This window comes from Pleurodeles waltl, chromosome 4_1 (assembly GCF_031143425.1).
Source record: "Pleurodeles waltl isolate 20211129_DDA chromosome 4_1, aPleWal1.hap1.20221129, whole genome shotgun sequence".
NCBI lineage: Eukaryota > Metazoa > Chordata > Amphibia > Caudata > Salamandridae > Pleurodeles > Pleurodeles waltl.
The window spans coordinates 19,313,684-19,329,756 of NC_090442.1; the positions used below are offsets into that span (position 1 = coordinate 19,313,684).

Sequence of the window (16,073 nt, forward strand, 5' to 3'; positions counted from 1 at the left end):
CCTCTCAAAGATCAGGAACCAAAACCACAACTTCATCCTTGCCATTCTTAGACTGCATTAACACAGCCCCTACCCCCAAACTGGCTGGCATACGCCACAATTATGCTACGATCACCCATATCAAACGGTTTCAATAGTATAGCAGCCGCCAATTCACATTTAATCTTATTAAATTCCTGATCTCTAACTTTACTCCATTCAAACTTGGTTCTATTCTGTAATAACTCTCGTATTCCCTTCATCCTTTCCGCACATTTGGGAACAAATCTTGCATAAAATTCCACCATTCCAAAAAACGATTTTAGTTGATCCTTGTCCACTAGTGCTGGAAATTCTCTTATGGCTTTCACCACACTTCCATTTGGCTCTACACCCCTTTCCGATAAAGTCTGACCAAAATAATCCATACTATCCATAACAAACTTGCACTTGCTGTACTCCAAGGTGACTCCTCTTTCTTTCAGTATACTTAACACTTCTCTCAAAATTCTGTCCAGCTCTTCCCTATCAGCTCCTCAAATCAATATATCATCCTGAAAACACTTAACGTTGTCTAAATCCTTGAACATAGCCTCCATTATTCTCTAGAAGACAGAAGAAGCCAAAGCCAAACCAAATGGCATTCGCTTAAAACGATAAGCTCCGTTAGGTGTGACAAACAACGTCAAATGTTGCGAATCGTTGTGCAACACTACCTGATGATAAGCTGATGATAAATCTAATGTTGCAAACACCTTTGCCCCCTTAATCATTGTTAACATCTCAGTAATATTGGGCAAAGGATGACGATCAACCCAAATTCTCCCATTCACCTCTCTCAAATTGATGCACATCCTCAAGACTCCATTAGATTTCTTTGCTAAAACTCTGGGAGAAAGCCATTCAGAACACTCAATGGGTTCTATCACATCATTATCACATAATCTCTGCGATTCCTTTTTGAATTCTTCTCTCATGACTATTGGAACATGTCTGAGTTTGTGGACCACAGGCTTTACACCAGCATTCAATTGAATTTGATGTGTAAAACCCTTAATCCTACCCAATCTGTTATTAAATACTTCTGGAAAGTCTTCAGACCAGTTACTACTTTCCACAGAAACCAAATTCACCATGTCTATGCGTAACATTACTTGCTCCTTGCTATTAGGATCCAAAACAATTCCCAATTTTCTCTGGTCCATCCACCCCAAAATTTTCCTCTGGTACGTGCCACATACACAGTAGTTTGTGTTTGATTACCTTTAAAACCCAAACACGCTTCAAACTCTCCCACCACATAGATCGATTTATCTCCATATGCCACAGGTTTGACTACAGATTGCTTCAAATCAATGCCGTGTAACTTGTTATATTCTTCCAGATTGATCAAAGTGAATAATGAACCAGAATCAGCCATCATCCTGTAGCTGACTCCATTAATTTCAATAGAGCACAACGTTTTTTTGAAAGAATTTGAGAGACTTCCACCGTGCATCCCCCCCACAATTTCACTTACTTCCACCATTAGTACAACATTTTCATCGCTAGATTCACTATAACTGCTTGTCACTGAATATGCCCCCACAGCATTAACTGATTTGACATTCCTAGTGTCCTTTATCAATTCTCCTTTACACACTCTCATAAAATGGCCTTTCTTCTTACACTTGTTGCACCATTTATCAACTGCAGGACATAACTGTGAGTTCCCCAAATGCTTCTTGCTCCCACAACGGTAACATTTTAAAGACTTCCTTTTCTCACTTGTCCCTCCAACACATTTCTCTTTTGGTTTGTTGCTGCTAATTGTCTGTACACTCTGCACTTCACCCTTCAAATTCATTTGTTCCATATACTTAGTCGTGGACTCAATGCTGCTAGCAATTTCATTGGCTTTATCCAGCGTGAGGTTCTCAATAGTAAGCAGCTTCTCTTGAACCCTCATGTTGTTTGACTTTTCCACTACTTGGTCTCGAATAATCTCATCCTCAAAAGTTTTAAAGTCACACGTCGCAGCTAGAATTCGGAGTTCACTCACAAAACTCTCAATAGGCTTATATGGCATCTGCAACCTCCTGTAAAATTTATGACGTTCCATTATGACATTTCTTATTCTCTGTAACCGTAAGTCCAAAGCCTTTATAGCTGCTGCATACTCATCAATCTCATCCCCTTCACCTAAAATCGGCAAATGTTTCAAAATGTTCCTGCCCTCTTTTTTTTTAAACAAAATGTACAACAATATGCAATCAACACCTTAAGATATGCAGACTGCAATATGCTGGTCAAATGAGCAATAAAATGAAACCCATGCAGCAAAGGAAGAATACGCTCCAAGTTATGCAGAGTACAAAACAAACCATTGACGAAATGCACGTTACTTGCTGCTTGATTACGATCATGACGCTGACTCTCCCGGGTAGTTAGGAGCCTGAAATGCCAATATAGACTGCCAGAAAAGGTCTTTCCAAGAAAAAAAAGGTGACTGCACAGAGCGTACAGCCAGCGTTACTTGGCAACCAAGTAACGCGTTCAGTAAAACTAGCAATGCCCACACGCATCACCCACCACTCGCTGTTCACGTCTCTCTTGCCGTCCTCGATGTTCCAGAAAACGCGTTCTTCGTTGTCCTGGAAACACAGCATGTGTTCCTAGTGGTTGTGGCAACAGCCGTTTTCACGCTCTAGTTCCTCCGTAACGAGCCGACGCCAACATGCGCTGGCTCCTCTCCCATGAGCCACAAATGGAGCTGAACGGATCCTCACCTAAAAACTGAGAAAATGGACAACGCTCCAAAGTGAAGACTGGACTCCTCACCACCGCAGTCCTACTTTCCGAAGTTCAAGGAAACGCCACGGATCAACCGGCTTTCATCAAAATGACTTCCGGTTCCAAAAAGTATATGGAAAATGTAAAGAACCGCCACCCTGCTGGAACACGTAGCTCAAACTCGTCGCCACCTGATAAGAAGTACCTGCACTCCAGGTAAGTTTCTCTATTGTGCTTTATTCAGAAGTCAAGATCCTCATGTACAGCAGGGCAGCTTCCAGGCAAGCAACTGCCACTACTCAACACTCTAATCCCAACATTCCCATTCCAAATCCCTTAGTTACAAGCTTGAACACAATACAACACTCTTGTATTATACTGACTGTAGAAGACCGTAGGTGGGGCACACTATGTGCTATCGTGTAAACTACTAAGCATGGCACGCCCTCCTTAACTCTATTATGGAAGGTATAAATATAAGAAAAACAGCGAGCCACTTTGCAGTTGATTTGGTCATGAGTTAATTGGTAATTGTGATACTTTCTGGTCAATGCACCTTAGTAACAACCAGGGGGTGGTGGTCATTGCTTGTCTGCTGTTCCTGCACTGTCCCTCCCCACACATGGATAGAGGGGGCTTTATTATGTTCTATAAAAATGTTTTCAGCTCTTTTTTATCTGATGCCTAGGACATTATCCCAGCTGATGATGATCGGCCTCCATCCTTTGTACGTAATCCACTTCTTATGGAAGAGGTATTAAAAGAAAGCTTTTCCTCCATTGTGCCTGAGAATCTCAGGGTAAATGATGCACAAATGGGCTTTAAAACAGGCTCCTGCATTACAAGGGAAGGAAGTATGCTGCCTCTCACCCTGCATTACAAGGGAAGGAAGTATACTGCCTCTCACCCTGCATTACAAGGGAAGGAAGTATACTGCCTCTCACCCTGCATTACAAGGGAAGGAAGCATACTGCCTCTCATCCCGGCATAGTTCACCTCATCGCTTCCTGGTAAATGCAGGACACTCCTTTCAAAGCTGCTGTAGTTTTTCACCAAAGTTGGTGCAGGTAGTGCTGTTATCTCTAGACACGTGTTTCTGGGTTTAGCCCTTCATCAGTAGAACACAGAAGTAGTAGAGAGCAGAGGAACGTCGTCTAGGTTGCTAAAATGCTGCCCAAGACTTCACAGCTCACAGTAACACTCCACAGGCACACAGGGGCATCCCAAGTGAGCTTACCAGCTCACTGGCTCAAGGGAACCTTTTCAACATAAGGGAGGAGGGAGCACACCGCATCTCATCCTTCATTATATAGAAACCAAGAGGGTAGGATAAACACTCCGTACCACATGAATGAATGAATACAGAGTACTTATATAGCACACATCTACTCATAGAGTGTCCTGGCACTCTAGGTAAGATAAAAGGGTAAGTTGCACATGCCCAAGACTGGTCAATCCTGCTTAAACAAAAAAGTTTTCAATTCTTTCCTAAATATCACCACAGAGTTAATCAGTCTGAGGTGCATAGGTAATTGCTTCCAAGCTCTGTGATTCCTCTGCAGAGTGAACCCCAGTTTCAAGTTTAATATCCTCTAAAGCCAGAGGCTCAGAGGCACAGCGTGTTTTGAACACATCCCTGGATCCATTACAGTATCAGTTTGTGATAGTGCTATGTCACCCAACCATGAACATTCCCCACTCTATGGTGTTAAACCAGATTATTTCAGAATGTAGAAATTTGAATGTGCACAAACACACTCACATGCTATGCACGCTCACAGTACTGGACGGACGAAGAATTTAGTTAGAGAAATATAAAATGACTTTAGAATTTCAAATGGATTCTTTAGTCACACTGTAGAGCTTCGATCACAGTACAATCCCACAAAATCCAAATATGTTACTCATACAAGAACGTAAGAGTGTGTTCTATACAGACAGCTCTGTGCAGCCTGCAACCGCCACTAAGCAAACATATTTTGCTGCTTACACTGTAATGCACTGAGTTTTGACGATGAGGACTACAAAGCACTACGTACTTGCCTTAAAGTTTTTGGCAAATTCTACTGTCCCTCTAGGGCAAGCTTCCTTTGATCCATATAGAAAATACCACAGATCACAAAAGTACAGGGATTCAAGCTAAGGGAACTTGTACAGCTGAATTAACTATAAAGACAGTGATGCAAACATGCAATATTGCTGCTGTAACTTGATCACAAACACAGATCAATGCAGAATACATGATGGTAATAGAGGCAACATTAAAAGGGAACCCCCTCTCCCCCATGGTTTCCCTTCTAGGTGTGCATATACTTTTACCAAAAATAATGAGCCCATTGTATCTATTCCAGGGGTGGGGGATAAACATACAACTAATGAAAAAGATAGGTTTGATTTAATCAGAGAAGCTCACAAGCGGTTCACTTCTACACATGCTGGCATCAATGGTACGGTGTCAATTCCGCAGCAACAATACTTGTGGTCATGATTACTTAAGAATTCAGAAAGAAATGTGCAGAATTGTAACATTTGACAAAAAATGAAAGATTCTATTGTTGTAAGAACAGCACCTACCTCAGCCATAAGCTTTTAGTATTTTTTCCTTGACCATATTGACCAGTTGCCAACAGTTAATAAGAATAACTATTTATTGGTTGAGGTTGATTCTGGGGTAGATCCTTCTGGGTGTGGCCATAAAATACTGCCATTGCTTGAGCAGTCATAAAAACCTTGCAGTGCCTAGTAGCAAATAAAGCAGTTCCCACTTTTCAGTTAGACAAAAGCCTTGCATTCACAACTAAGGTATTTAAGGATGCAATATCTGTTCTGCTATTATTGCACCTGTTCCTCCTGGAATTTGGTTGAGTGAACCAATGGTAGCAAGCCTCCATTGGTAGGTTTCTCTGGTCAGAACTGGCGAAACCACGGCAGAAGACAGCAAAACCTAAACTATTGGTAGTATACCCTGTATCGGACAGACAGACCAGTACTTAAAGAGAGATGAGATTCTGTTATGTCCTGTACCGGGATGACTTCCAGACTGAGAAGTCTAGCAGTTCTAAAAGGATTTGAAATATCTTCACTGTTGGAACTGACCCTTTTTACAGGGTCATCCCCAAACTTTTTGCTTTCCTCCACCTATTTTTCTGACCTCTTTCTGTTGGCTTTAGGACTCTGAGCAGCACTTTATCACTGCTGATCAGAGCTAAAGTACATGTGATCTGCCTTCTAAACTTGGTGTGATTGGCTTACACCTGACTGGCACATTTAATCTACCTTGCACAGTGCTATCCCTATACCCAGGGCCTGTAAATTAAATGCCAATAATGGGCATGCAGTGCAGCTTGTACCACCCTCAGAAGTAATCTTCCAACCTGTCTCAGGCCTGCCACTGCAGAGCTGGCGTGCGCAGTTTACTGTCACATTGACTTGGCAGGTCAAACTATTTGCCAAGGCCTAAACTCTGTTTTTACTACACCTACGTCACCTCTAAGTTAGGCCCTAGATAGCCCTATGGCAAGGTGCTGTGTATGTAAAATGTAGGACATATATCTTTATGTACTACATGTCCAAGTAGTGACAAACAAGCAATGTAGTTTCTCACTACTGTGAGTGCTGCTCCTCTCATAGGATAGCATTAGAAATGCCCTAACATATGTCTAAGTGTTATTGTCTGAGCTACGTGGGGTGGCAACCTACATGTAGAAGGTGTAATTGTTGTATGAACTGCATGTCACCAAGGTGCTCTGTGACCCTCAGTGTTTCTATGACATTATCATGCTCAGATGTATGCTCCATGGCATTTTTACTCTGCTGGGACAGTGAGTACACGGTAGTACCTGGCTGGTATGTACTAGGATGGGAATGGTTATGACATGTGCAACAGGGGACTGTTCCTGTTACTAGTATTCCTGATAATGGGTGGTGCCTGACATGTGCCAGATGGGAATGTTTCATTTTATGTACATTCATGGTGATGTCTTTGCATTTCTGATAATGTTTATTCTGACATGTGCTTTTTTGGTGATAATAACAACCTGACTACTGCTTGCTTTCACAGAATACTAGTAACCTGTGTAACGTTCTGACAACTGTTCGTATAGCAGGGTTTTACGGATACATGTTGTGTTTGGTCTATTGATGTTTTATGCAGTACAGTTTATTTTTATATAACTGGTTGTTGTGTCTCCTTTGTGGTGTATTTAGTGTGTCACGTGTGTTGTGCAAATGCTTTACACATGACCTCAGGGATAAGCCTGACTGCTCATGCCAAGCTACCAAGGGGGTGAGCAGGGGTTATCTTGGGTGTATAACTCACTTGCCCTGACTACAGTGGTGGTCCCTGTCTGGCTGAGGTTCCTACCCTAGCTAACCAGGAACCCCATTTCTAACACTCACATCATACCCTAGGTACACCAGCAGGTGCACTTGTCCTTCCATCAGCTTTTCACTTGTAGTAAGCCTTGCAAGCAGGTCTTTCTGACTAAGGTCAATCCGAGTACATACTCAAAATACATAACAAGTTACAACTTATACTGCCACAGGGATGTATTTTTACCACTTGTGCCACCCTCTACATGTTAACATAGATGGTGTACACATCATTCAAGTTCCCATGGATTTAATCCACCCCTCTCCCACAGGAAATCCTTTCTACTGCTTTCCTGGGCTTGAGCTGCTCAAGCAACAGGAGGGCAGAAACATGTCTGTGAGGAGGCAGCAGCTGGGGCTGCCTGGAAAACCTCAGAAGGCTGTGGAAGCAATGCTGGGGGTCCTCTAAGGAGCCCTCAGACTGCATGGAATCATAAAACCAATACTTGCAAAAGTATTGGGGTATGATTCCAACTTGTTTGATACCAAACATGCCTAGGTTTGGAGTTGCCATTATGTAGCTGTACATAAGTAGTGACCTGTGTCCAGTACACGTGTAAAATTGCGCTCCCGCACTCACAAAGTCCAGAAAAGTGGGTCTAGAGTTTGTGGGGGCACCTCTGCTAGTGCAGGGGTGCCCTCACACCCAGGTACATGCTCTCTGCCCTCTGGGCTGAGAGGGCTTACCATAGGAGTGACTTATAGTGACCTTGTGTAGTGACCTATAGTGAAAACGGGTTGTAGTGTGGTTAGTTCACTATAGGTCACTACACCAGGTCACTATAAGTCACTCCTATGGTAAGCCCTCTCAGCCCAGAGGGCAGGGAGCATGTACCTGGGTGTGAGGCTGCCCAATCATCTCTTCCCCGTGGGAGAAATGAGGCACTGCTAGTTAGCTGGAGCCAAAACCGGATTTTAGGGTGACAGAGTTCTTTACACGTGGGTCAGACTCAGTCCCCCACACTGTTATCGATCCTGCTGCCTAGAAATCCAGTAGTCTCATTTAGGATAATGAGAGCCCACGCGACAGGGTACATGCACTCGGTTCACACAGTCTGCAATGGCAGGCCTGCAGAATTGCATGGGCTCCCTATGGGTTGCAGAATAACTTCTGCAACCCATAGGGATCCCCTGGAACCCCAATGCCCTGGGTACCTAGGTACCATGTACTATGGACTTACATGGGGGCACCAGTGTGCCAATTGTGGGATGAATACAGAGTTTTGGGAGAGAGAGCATAATCACTGTGAAACACAGCGACATCAGGCAGAAAAAGGGGTAACCATGCTAAGACAGGGGGTACGTTCCTACAGTGTCCTCTGGAAACACGTGCAGACAGGAAAAAAAATAGTGTCCTAAAGTAAACCTAAAAGCACAAAAGTGTAAGATTACAAGTAATTAGGCCATGCTCCGTGGGAGGAAACAACAGACGAAAAGTAGGGACATTTACTAAACACTGGAGTGGGGTAGAGTGGAGTAAAGCGGAGTAGATGGGAGTGGGCTATAACAGGGGTAGGTTGAAGGGTATTGGACTGGGGTGCATTGGAGTGCAGTGGATTGAGGTAAACTGGAGTGGGGTAGATTGGAGAGGAATAGATTGGAGAGAAGTGGGGTAGATTAGGGTGGAGTGGGGTACATTTTGGTAGACTGGAGTGGGATAGATTGTGTAGAATTGAGTGGATTATAGTATAGTAGACTGGAGTGAAGTGGGGTAGATTGAATTAGAGTGGAAGTGTAGTAGATTGGAGTGGAGAAGTTTGAGTGGAGTTGGATAAAGTGGTGTGGGGTATATTTGGTGGGATGGGAGCAAAGTGGAGTGGGGTAGATTGTGCATAGTGGAATGGTGTGTGGTAGATCCTAGTAGAGTGGACATGGGTAGATTTGGTGGGCTGGAGAGGGTAGGTTGGAGTGGGGTAGATTGGGTGGATTGGAGAGGGTAGGTTGGAGTGGAGTAGGTTATACTGAGCAATCAAAGCCCTTTTACACCTTAATTCCTCTCACGTTTTCATAAAAAAAATTGGACCAAAACACACAGCTACCTTGAATGAACTCCAAGCAGACCCTAGGCCCAGATGTACAAACATTAGCGTTTGCGATTACCAAATAGCAAATGTTTGTGATTTGCTATTTGGTCATCATAAACACAAATGTACTAAATAAGGTGTATTTAACACTTTTTGCGGTTCTCAGTGGGTTGCAAATAGACCTACCTCATGAATATTAATAAGGTAGGTCTTGGTTTGTGACCCATTGAGGATGGCAAAAATCATATGTATGGTGCCCTGCTGGGGTCAGCAGACCACCATGTCTGATTATTTTCCAATGTAGCAATCTTTTTTGTATGCAACCCGTTTCCCTTAAAGGAAAATGGGATGCATTCCAAAAAGAAAAATGAGAAGTTTTATTTTCATTTTCATTTGGGAGCACTGCCTGCTCTTAAAAAATATTTTTCCAACCATTCTCAAAGTGGAAGGTGAGGCCCCCTTCCCATTTGTGAATAGGTTACCACCAACTTGAAGTTGGTAATAAAATGCAACTGTTTTGCAACTGCATTTTGGTCACAAAACAATCATACATACCACTGCAATTCAGTATTAGGAAGGGACACCCTTAACACGCACCTTCCTATAAAGAATTGTAAACCCAATTTGCAATTCAGTAATAAGCTACCAAATTGCAACTAGGGCTTAGTACATAATAAAAAAGCGGTTTTCTGGCCCTAGTTACTAGGATTGTTGCTAGTCTTTTTGGGGCGCGGCACATAGACAGCTCACAATGGAGGGCAACTCCTACTGCTTACAAATCACATTTCTTTTCCACAACTGAAGCGCGCTTCATTACCAGAGACAATTATCAGTGCAATACAAATGGCTATTGTGAAACAGCCCCTTTGGTGCAAGTGAAACTAATTATGGTTTCTCTTATTCCAACACTGGAAATGGTGACGTTTCTAAGGGTGATTTCTAGCGGTCGCACTACACACCTGCTTTGGGTGCAGAAGCTGCATCTTTAAGTTGCTCTGACTCTCCAAATTCAAGAATCTTTCCACTATAAACAAAATATATAGAATGGATTCCTGTGGGTGGAGGGGTGTACGGGGCGCAGTTCATACCTTTCAAACTGAGGGGAAGAGAACTCACCTCAGGCAGGAGCCCGGGAGAACCATCAGCACTGCAGGACAGCAGGAGGGAGCGGCCGGAAGTGACGTCAGCATCCGCGGCTGGTGCTGTCTCTGCCGCCGCTGACCCGGAAGTGGAAACCCTTCTCCCTCTCGGGTTCCGAGTTCCGGAGAGACGGCGCTTGTTCTGCGCTCAGATATAAAAGCAGCTCGAGTTGAACAGATCTTTGTATCAAGAGAGAAGAGTAAATGTCAATGTTTGTCTCCAGCACACCGGCTACTAACAGGGACAGAAGTCTCTTCTTCCGGGTCAGCGGCGGCAGAGACAGCACCAGAGGCGGATGCTGACATCACTTCCGGCCTCTCCCTCTGTGTCCGGCCTGCTGCAGAGGAGGAAGGACCCCCTGTCTGTCTTCAGTCATCTTCAGACCCCCCCTCAGACCCCAAATCTGCACCTGCCCCCCCCAGCCCCAGGAGGAGGAGAGAGCCTGGAAATGTCTGCACAGGTTTCTGCTCAGGTAGGAGATTGTCAGCACCTTCTGCTGTGTTTGTAGAAATAGACTGAATAATCCTGGAGGAAATCTCTGCCAGGAGCCGGGCTGAGCTGGGCTCTTCTATCCGGGGGCCTCTGGGGGGCTTTCCTTCCGGCCCCGGGGGTGTTTGTGTCATCATTTGTGTTAAAGAGGGGATCTGTGCACTGCACTGCATCTTACTGCACTGAGGAATCTGTGCACTGCATCTTACTGCACCGCATCTTACTGCACCGCATCTTACTGCACCGAGGGCCTGTGCACTGCATCTTACTGCACTGTGAGGAATCTGTGCACTGCACTGCATCTTACTGCACTGTGAGGAATCTCTGCCAGGAGCCGGGCTGAGCTGGGCTCTTCTATCCGGGGACCTCTGGGGGGCTTTCCTTCCGGCCCTGGGGGTGTTTGTGGCCATCATTTGTGTTAAAGAGGGGATCTGTGCACTGCGCTGCATCTTACAGCACTGTGAGGAATCTATGCACTGCACTGCATCTTACTGCACTGTGAGGAATCTGTGCACTGCATCTTACTGCACTGTGAGGAGTCTGTGCTCTGCATATTACTGCACTGTGAGGAGTCTGTGCACTGCGTCTTACTGCATTGTGAGAAATCTCTGCCAGGAGCCGGGCTAAGCTAGACTCTTCTATCTGGGGACCTCTGGGGGTCTTTCCTTCCAGCCCTGGGGGTGTTTGTGGTCATCATTTGTGTTAAAGGGGGGATCTGTGCACTGCACTGCATCTTACTGCACTGTGAGGAATCTGTGCACTGCAAGTTACTGCACTGTAAAGAATCTGTGCACTGCACTGCATCTTACTGCACAGTGAGAAATCTGTGCACTGCATCTTACTGCACTGTGAGGAGTCTGTGCACTGCATCTTACTGCACTGTGAGGAGTCTGTGCACTGCATCTTACTGCATTGTGAGGAATCTCTGCCAGGAGCCGGCTGAGCTGGGCTCTTCTATCCGGGGACCTCTGGGGGGCTTTCCTTCCGGCCCTGGGGGTTGTTTGTGGTCATCATTTGTGTTAAAGAGGGGATCTGTGTACTGCACTGCATAATACTGCACTGTGAAGAATCTGTGCACTGCACTGTATCTTACTGCACTGTGGGGAATCTGTGCACTGCATGATACTGCACTGTGAAGAATCAGCTCTGCACTGCATCTTACTGCACAGTGAGAAATCTGTGCACTGCACTGCATTTTACTGTACTATGAGGGATCTGTGCACTTCACCATACTGCACTATGAGAAATCTGTGCCAGGAGCCGGGCTGAGCTGGGCTCTTCTATCTACGGACCTCTAAGGGGGCTTTCCTTCCGGGCCTGGGGGTGTTTGTGATCATCATTTGTATTAAAGAGGGGATCTGTGCACTGCAGCTTACTGCACTGTGAGGAATCTGTGCACTACACTGCATCATACTGCAGTGAGAAATCTGTGCACTGCACTTTACTGTACTGTGAGGAATCTTTGCACTGCATCTTACTGTATTCTGGAATATGTGCACTCTATCTTACTGCACTATTAGGAATCTGTACACACTGCACTGCATCTTACTGCACTGTGAGGAATCTGTGCACTGCATCTTCCTGCACTGTGAGGAATCTGTACACACTGCACTGCATCTTCCTGTACTGTGAGAAATCTGTACACTGCATTCTACTGCACTGTGAGGGATCTGTGTACTGCACTGTGAGGAATCTGTGCACTGCATCTTACTGCAATGTGAGGGATCTGTGCACTGCACCATACTGCACCATGAGAAATCTATGCCAGGAACCGGGCTGAGCTGGGCTCTTCTATCTGGGGCTTTCCTTCCGGGCCCGGGGCTGTTTGTGGTCATCATTTGTGTTAAAGAGGGGATCTGTGCACTGTAACATACTGCACTGTGAGGAATCTGTGCACTGCACTGCATCTTACTGCACTGTGAGGAATCTGTGCACTGTATTTTACTGCACTCAGAGGAATTTCTGCACTGCATCTTACTGCACTGTGAGGAATCTGTGCACTACACTGCATCATACTGCACAGTGAGAAATCTGTGCACTGCACAGAATTTTACTGTACTGTGAGGAATCTGTGCACTCTATCTTACTGTACTGTGAGGAATCTTTGCACACTTCCCTGCATCTTACATCACTATGAGGAATCTGTGCACTGCATCTTACTGCACTATGATGAATCTGTGAACACTGCACTGCAACTTACTCCACTGTGAGGTATCTGTGCACTGCACCTTACTGCACTGTGAGGAATCTGTGCACTGCATATTACTGCACTGTGAGGAGTCTGTGCCACTGCATTGTATCTTACGCCACTGTGAGGAGTCTGTGCCACTGCATCTTACAGCACTATGAGGAATCTGGGCACTGCATCTTACTGCACTATGAGGAGTCTGTGCCCTGCACTACATCTTACTGCAGTGAGTGGTCTGTGTACTGCACTGCATCTTACTGCACTGTGTGGAATCTGTGCACACTGCACTACATCTAACTGCACTGTGAGGAATCTGTGCCACTGCACTGCATCTTACTGCACTGTGAGGATTCTATGCATTGCACTGCATCTTACTGCACTGTGAGGAATCTGTGCACATTGCACTGCATCTTACTGCACTGTGAGAAATATGTGCACAATGCATCTTACTGCACTGTGAGGAATCTGTGCACATTTCACTGCATCTTACTGCACTGTGAGGAATATGTGCACAGTGCATCTGACTGCAGTATGAGGAAACACTGCACTGCATCTTACTGCATTATGAGGAATATGTGCACTGCCTCTTACTGCACTGCGAGGAATCTGTGCTACTACACAGCACCCTACTGCACTGTGAGGAATGTGTGCACACTGCACCGCATCCTACTGCACTCTGAGAAATCTGTACACGTAGCAGTGCATCTTACTGCACTGTGAGGAATATATGCACTGCACTGCATCTTACTGCACTGTGAAGAATCTGCACATTGCACTGCATCTTACTGCACTGGTAGGAATATGTGCACAGTGCATCTGACTGCAGTATGAAAAATCTGTGCACACTGCACTGTACCTTACTGCACTGAGGAATATGTGCACTGCCTCTTACTGCACTGTGAGGAATCTGTGCCACTATACAGCACCTTACTGCACTGTGAGGTATTTGTGCACACTGCACTGCATCCTACTGCACTCTGAGAAATCTGTGCATGTTGCAGTGCATCTTACTGCACTGTGAGGAATCTTTATACACTGCATCGCATCTTACTACACTATGAGGAATCTGTGCACTGCATCTTACTGCACTGTGAGGAATATGTGCACGCTAGATTGCATCTTACTGCACTGTGAGGGATATGTGCCACTGCACTGCATTTTACTGCCCAGTGAGTAATCTGTGCACACTACCCTGCAAGGAATGTGTGCACTGTACTGTATCTCACTGCACTATAAGGAATCTGTTCACTGCACTGCTGTTTACTGCACTGTTGCTGGAACAGTAATCTATTATCTATTTATGTAGCAACCGGCAGCACAGCATATCTACCAGCGAATATCTTAACATCAGAAAGAGCACATAGTTAAGTAGGTCTGATGCAAAACAAACTGTTGAGTAAGGTTTTAAAAGAAGAAGCTGCAGTGATAAACATCCATGTTGAAACAACAGCCGCAGGACAATGGTACATAGAATGAAAGCACGGTAGGTGTAGATACTGTTTTGTGCAGTGTGTCATTATTTGTTCTTGTCTTCCTGTCTCAAGAATCAGTAATAGGCATTTAACCGGAGGAGGGATCTAAATAATAGAAGAAAATTACTGTTTTAGTTTTTGATAACAAAAGGTGGAATCTCCTACGAGCCATATCTCGATTACATCATTCTGTAAGAAAAAAGTTTATTTTTCCTGAAATTTAGAAGAGGAACTCTCCTTGTGCTTTCCAATACTAAAGCCGGGCATAAGGAACTAGATGCTACTGACCAGTGTGATTGTACTGTTGGAGGAACTGAAACAATCTCTCGGTGGCCATTGTTTATAAATCACAATACTAGGCCTTGTAGGGAGGCCCTGACAGTTTGTTATTGTAGGAAGTTGGCTCTGTATGTGCTATTTCAAAGTAAGGAATAGCATGCACAGAGTCCAAGGGTTCCCCTTAGAGGTAAAATAGTGGTAAAAATAGATAATACTAATGCTCTATTTTGTGGTACTGTGGTCGAGCAGTAGGCTTATCCAAGGAGTAGTGTTAAGCATTTGTTTTACATACACCTAGACAATAAATGAGGTACACACACTCAGAGACAAATCCAGCCAATAGGTTTTTATATAGAAAAATATCTTTTCTTAGTTTATTTTAAGAACCACAGGTTCAAATTCTACATGTAATATCTCATTCGAAAGGTATTGCAGGTAAGTACTTTAGGAACTTCAAATCATCAAAATTGCATGTATACTTTTCAAGTTATTCACAAATAGCTGTTTTAAAAGTGGACACTTAGTGCAATTTTCACAGTTCCTAGGGGAGGTAAGTATTTGTTAGGTTAACCAGGTAAGTAAGACACTTACAGGGCTTAGTTCTTGGTCCAAGGTAGCCCACCGTTGGGGGTTCAGAGCAACCCCAAAGTCACCACACCAGCAGCTCAGGGCCGGTCAGGTGCAGAGTTCAAAGTGGTGCCCAAAACACATAGGCTAGAATGGATAGAAGGGGGTGCCCCGGTTCCGGTCTGCTTGCAGGTAAGTACCCGCGTCTTCGGAGGGCAGACCAGGGGGGTTTTGTAGGGCACCGGGGGGGACACAAGTCCACACAGAAATTTCACCCTCAGCAGCGCGGGGGCGGCCGGGTGCAGTGTAGGAACAGGCGTCGGGTTCACAATGTTAGTCTATGAGAGATCTCGGGATCTCTTCAGCGCTGCAGGCAGGCAAGGGGGGGGATTCCTCGGGGAAACCTCCACTTGAGTAAGGGAGAGGGACTCCTGGGGGTCACTTCTCCAGTGAAAGTCCGGTCCTTCAGGTCCTGGGGGCTGCGGGTGCAGGGTCTCTCCCAGGCGTCGGGACTTTAGGTTCAAAGAGTCGCGGTCAGGGGAAGCCTCGGGATTCCCTCTGCAGGCGGCGCTGTGGGGGCTCAGGGGGGACAGGTTTTGGTACTCACAGTATCAGAGTAGTCCTGGGGTCCCTCCTGAGGTGTTGGATCGCCACCAGCCGAGTCGGGGTCGCCGGGTGCAGTGTTGCAAGTCTCACGCTTCTTGCGGGGAGCTTGCAGGGTTCTTTAAAGCTGCTGGAAACAAAGTTGCAGCTTTTCTTGGAGCAGGTCCGCTGTCCTCGGGAGTTTCTTGT

General features: G+C 45.2%; 2 protein-coding genes across 2 annotated transcripts in view; one reads left to right on the forward strand and one right to left on the reverse strand.

The window, feature by feature from the left end:
• Nucleotides 1-10,528, reverse strand: part of LOC138287262 (zinc finger protein 850-like) — an 87,056-nt gene extending 76,528 nt beyond the window's left edge. The window contains exon 1 of the mRNA XM_069227622.1: nucleotides 10,263-10,528. The gene's annotated coding sequence lies outside the window, so the exon portion shown is untranslated. The remainder of the gene's footprint in view (nucleotides 1-10,262) is intronic.
• LOC138286922 (uncharacterized) overlaps nucleotides 1-16,073 on the forward strand; it is a 244,649-nt gene that overhangs the window by 179,046 nt on the left and 49,530 nt on the right. Inside the window, 1 exon segment of the mRNA XM_069227306.1 lies at nucleotides 3,440-3,550. Coding sequence (XP_069083407.1) covers nucleotides 3,440-3,550 — 111 coding nt within the window.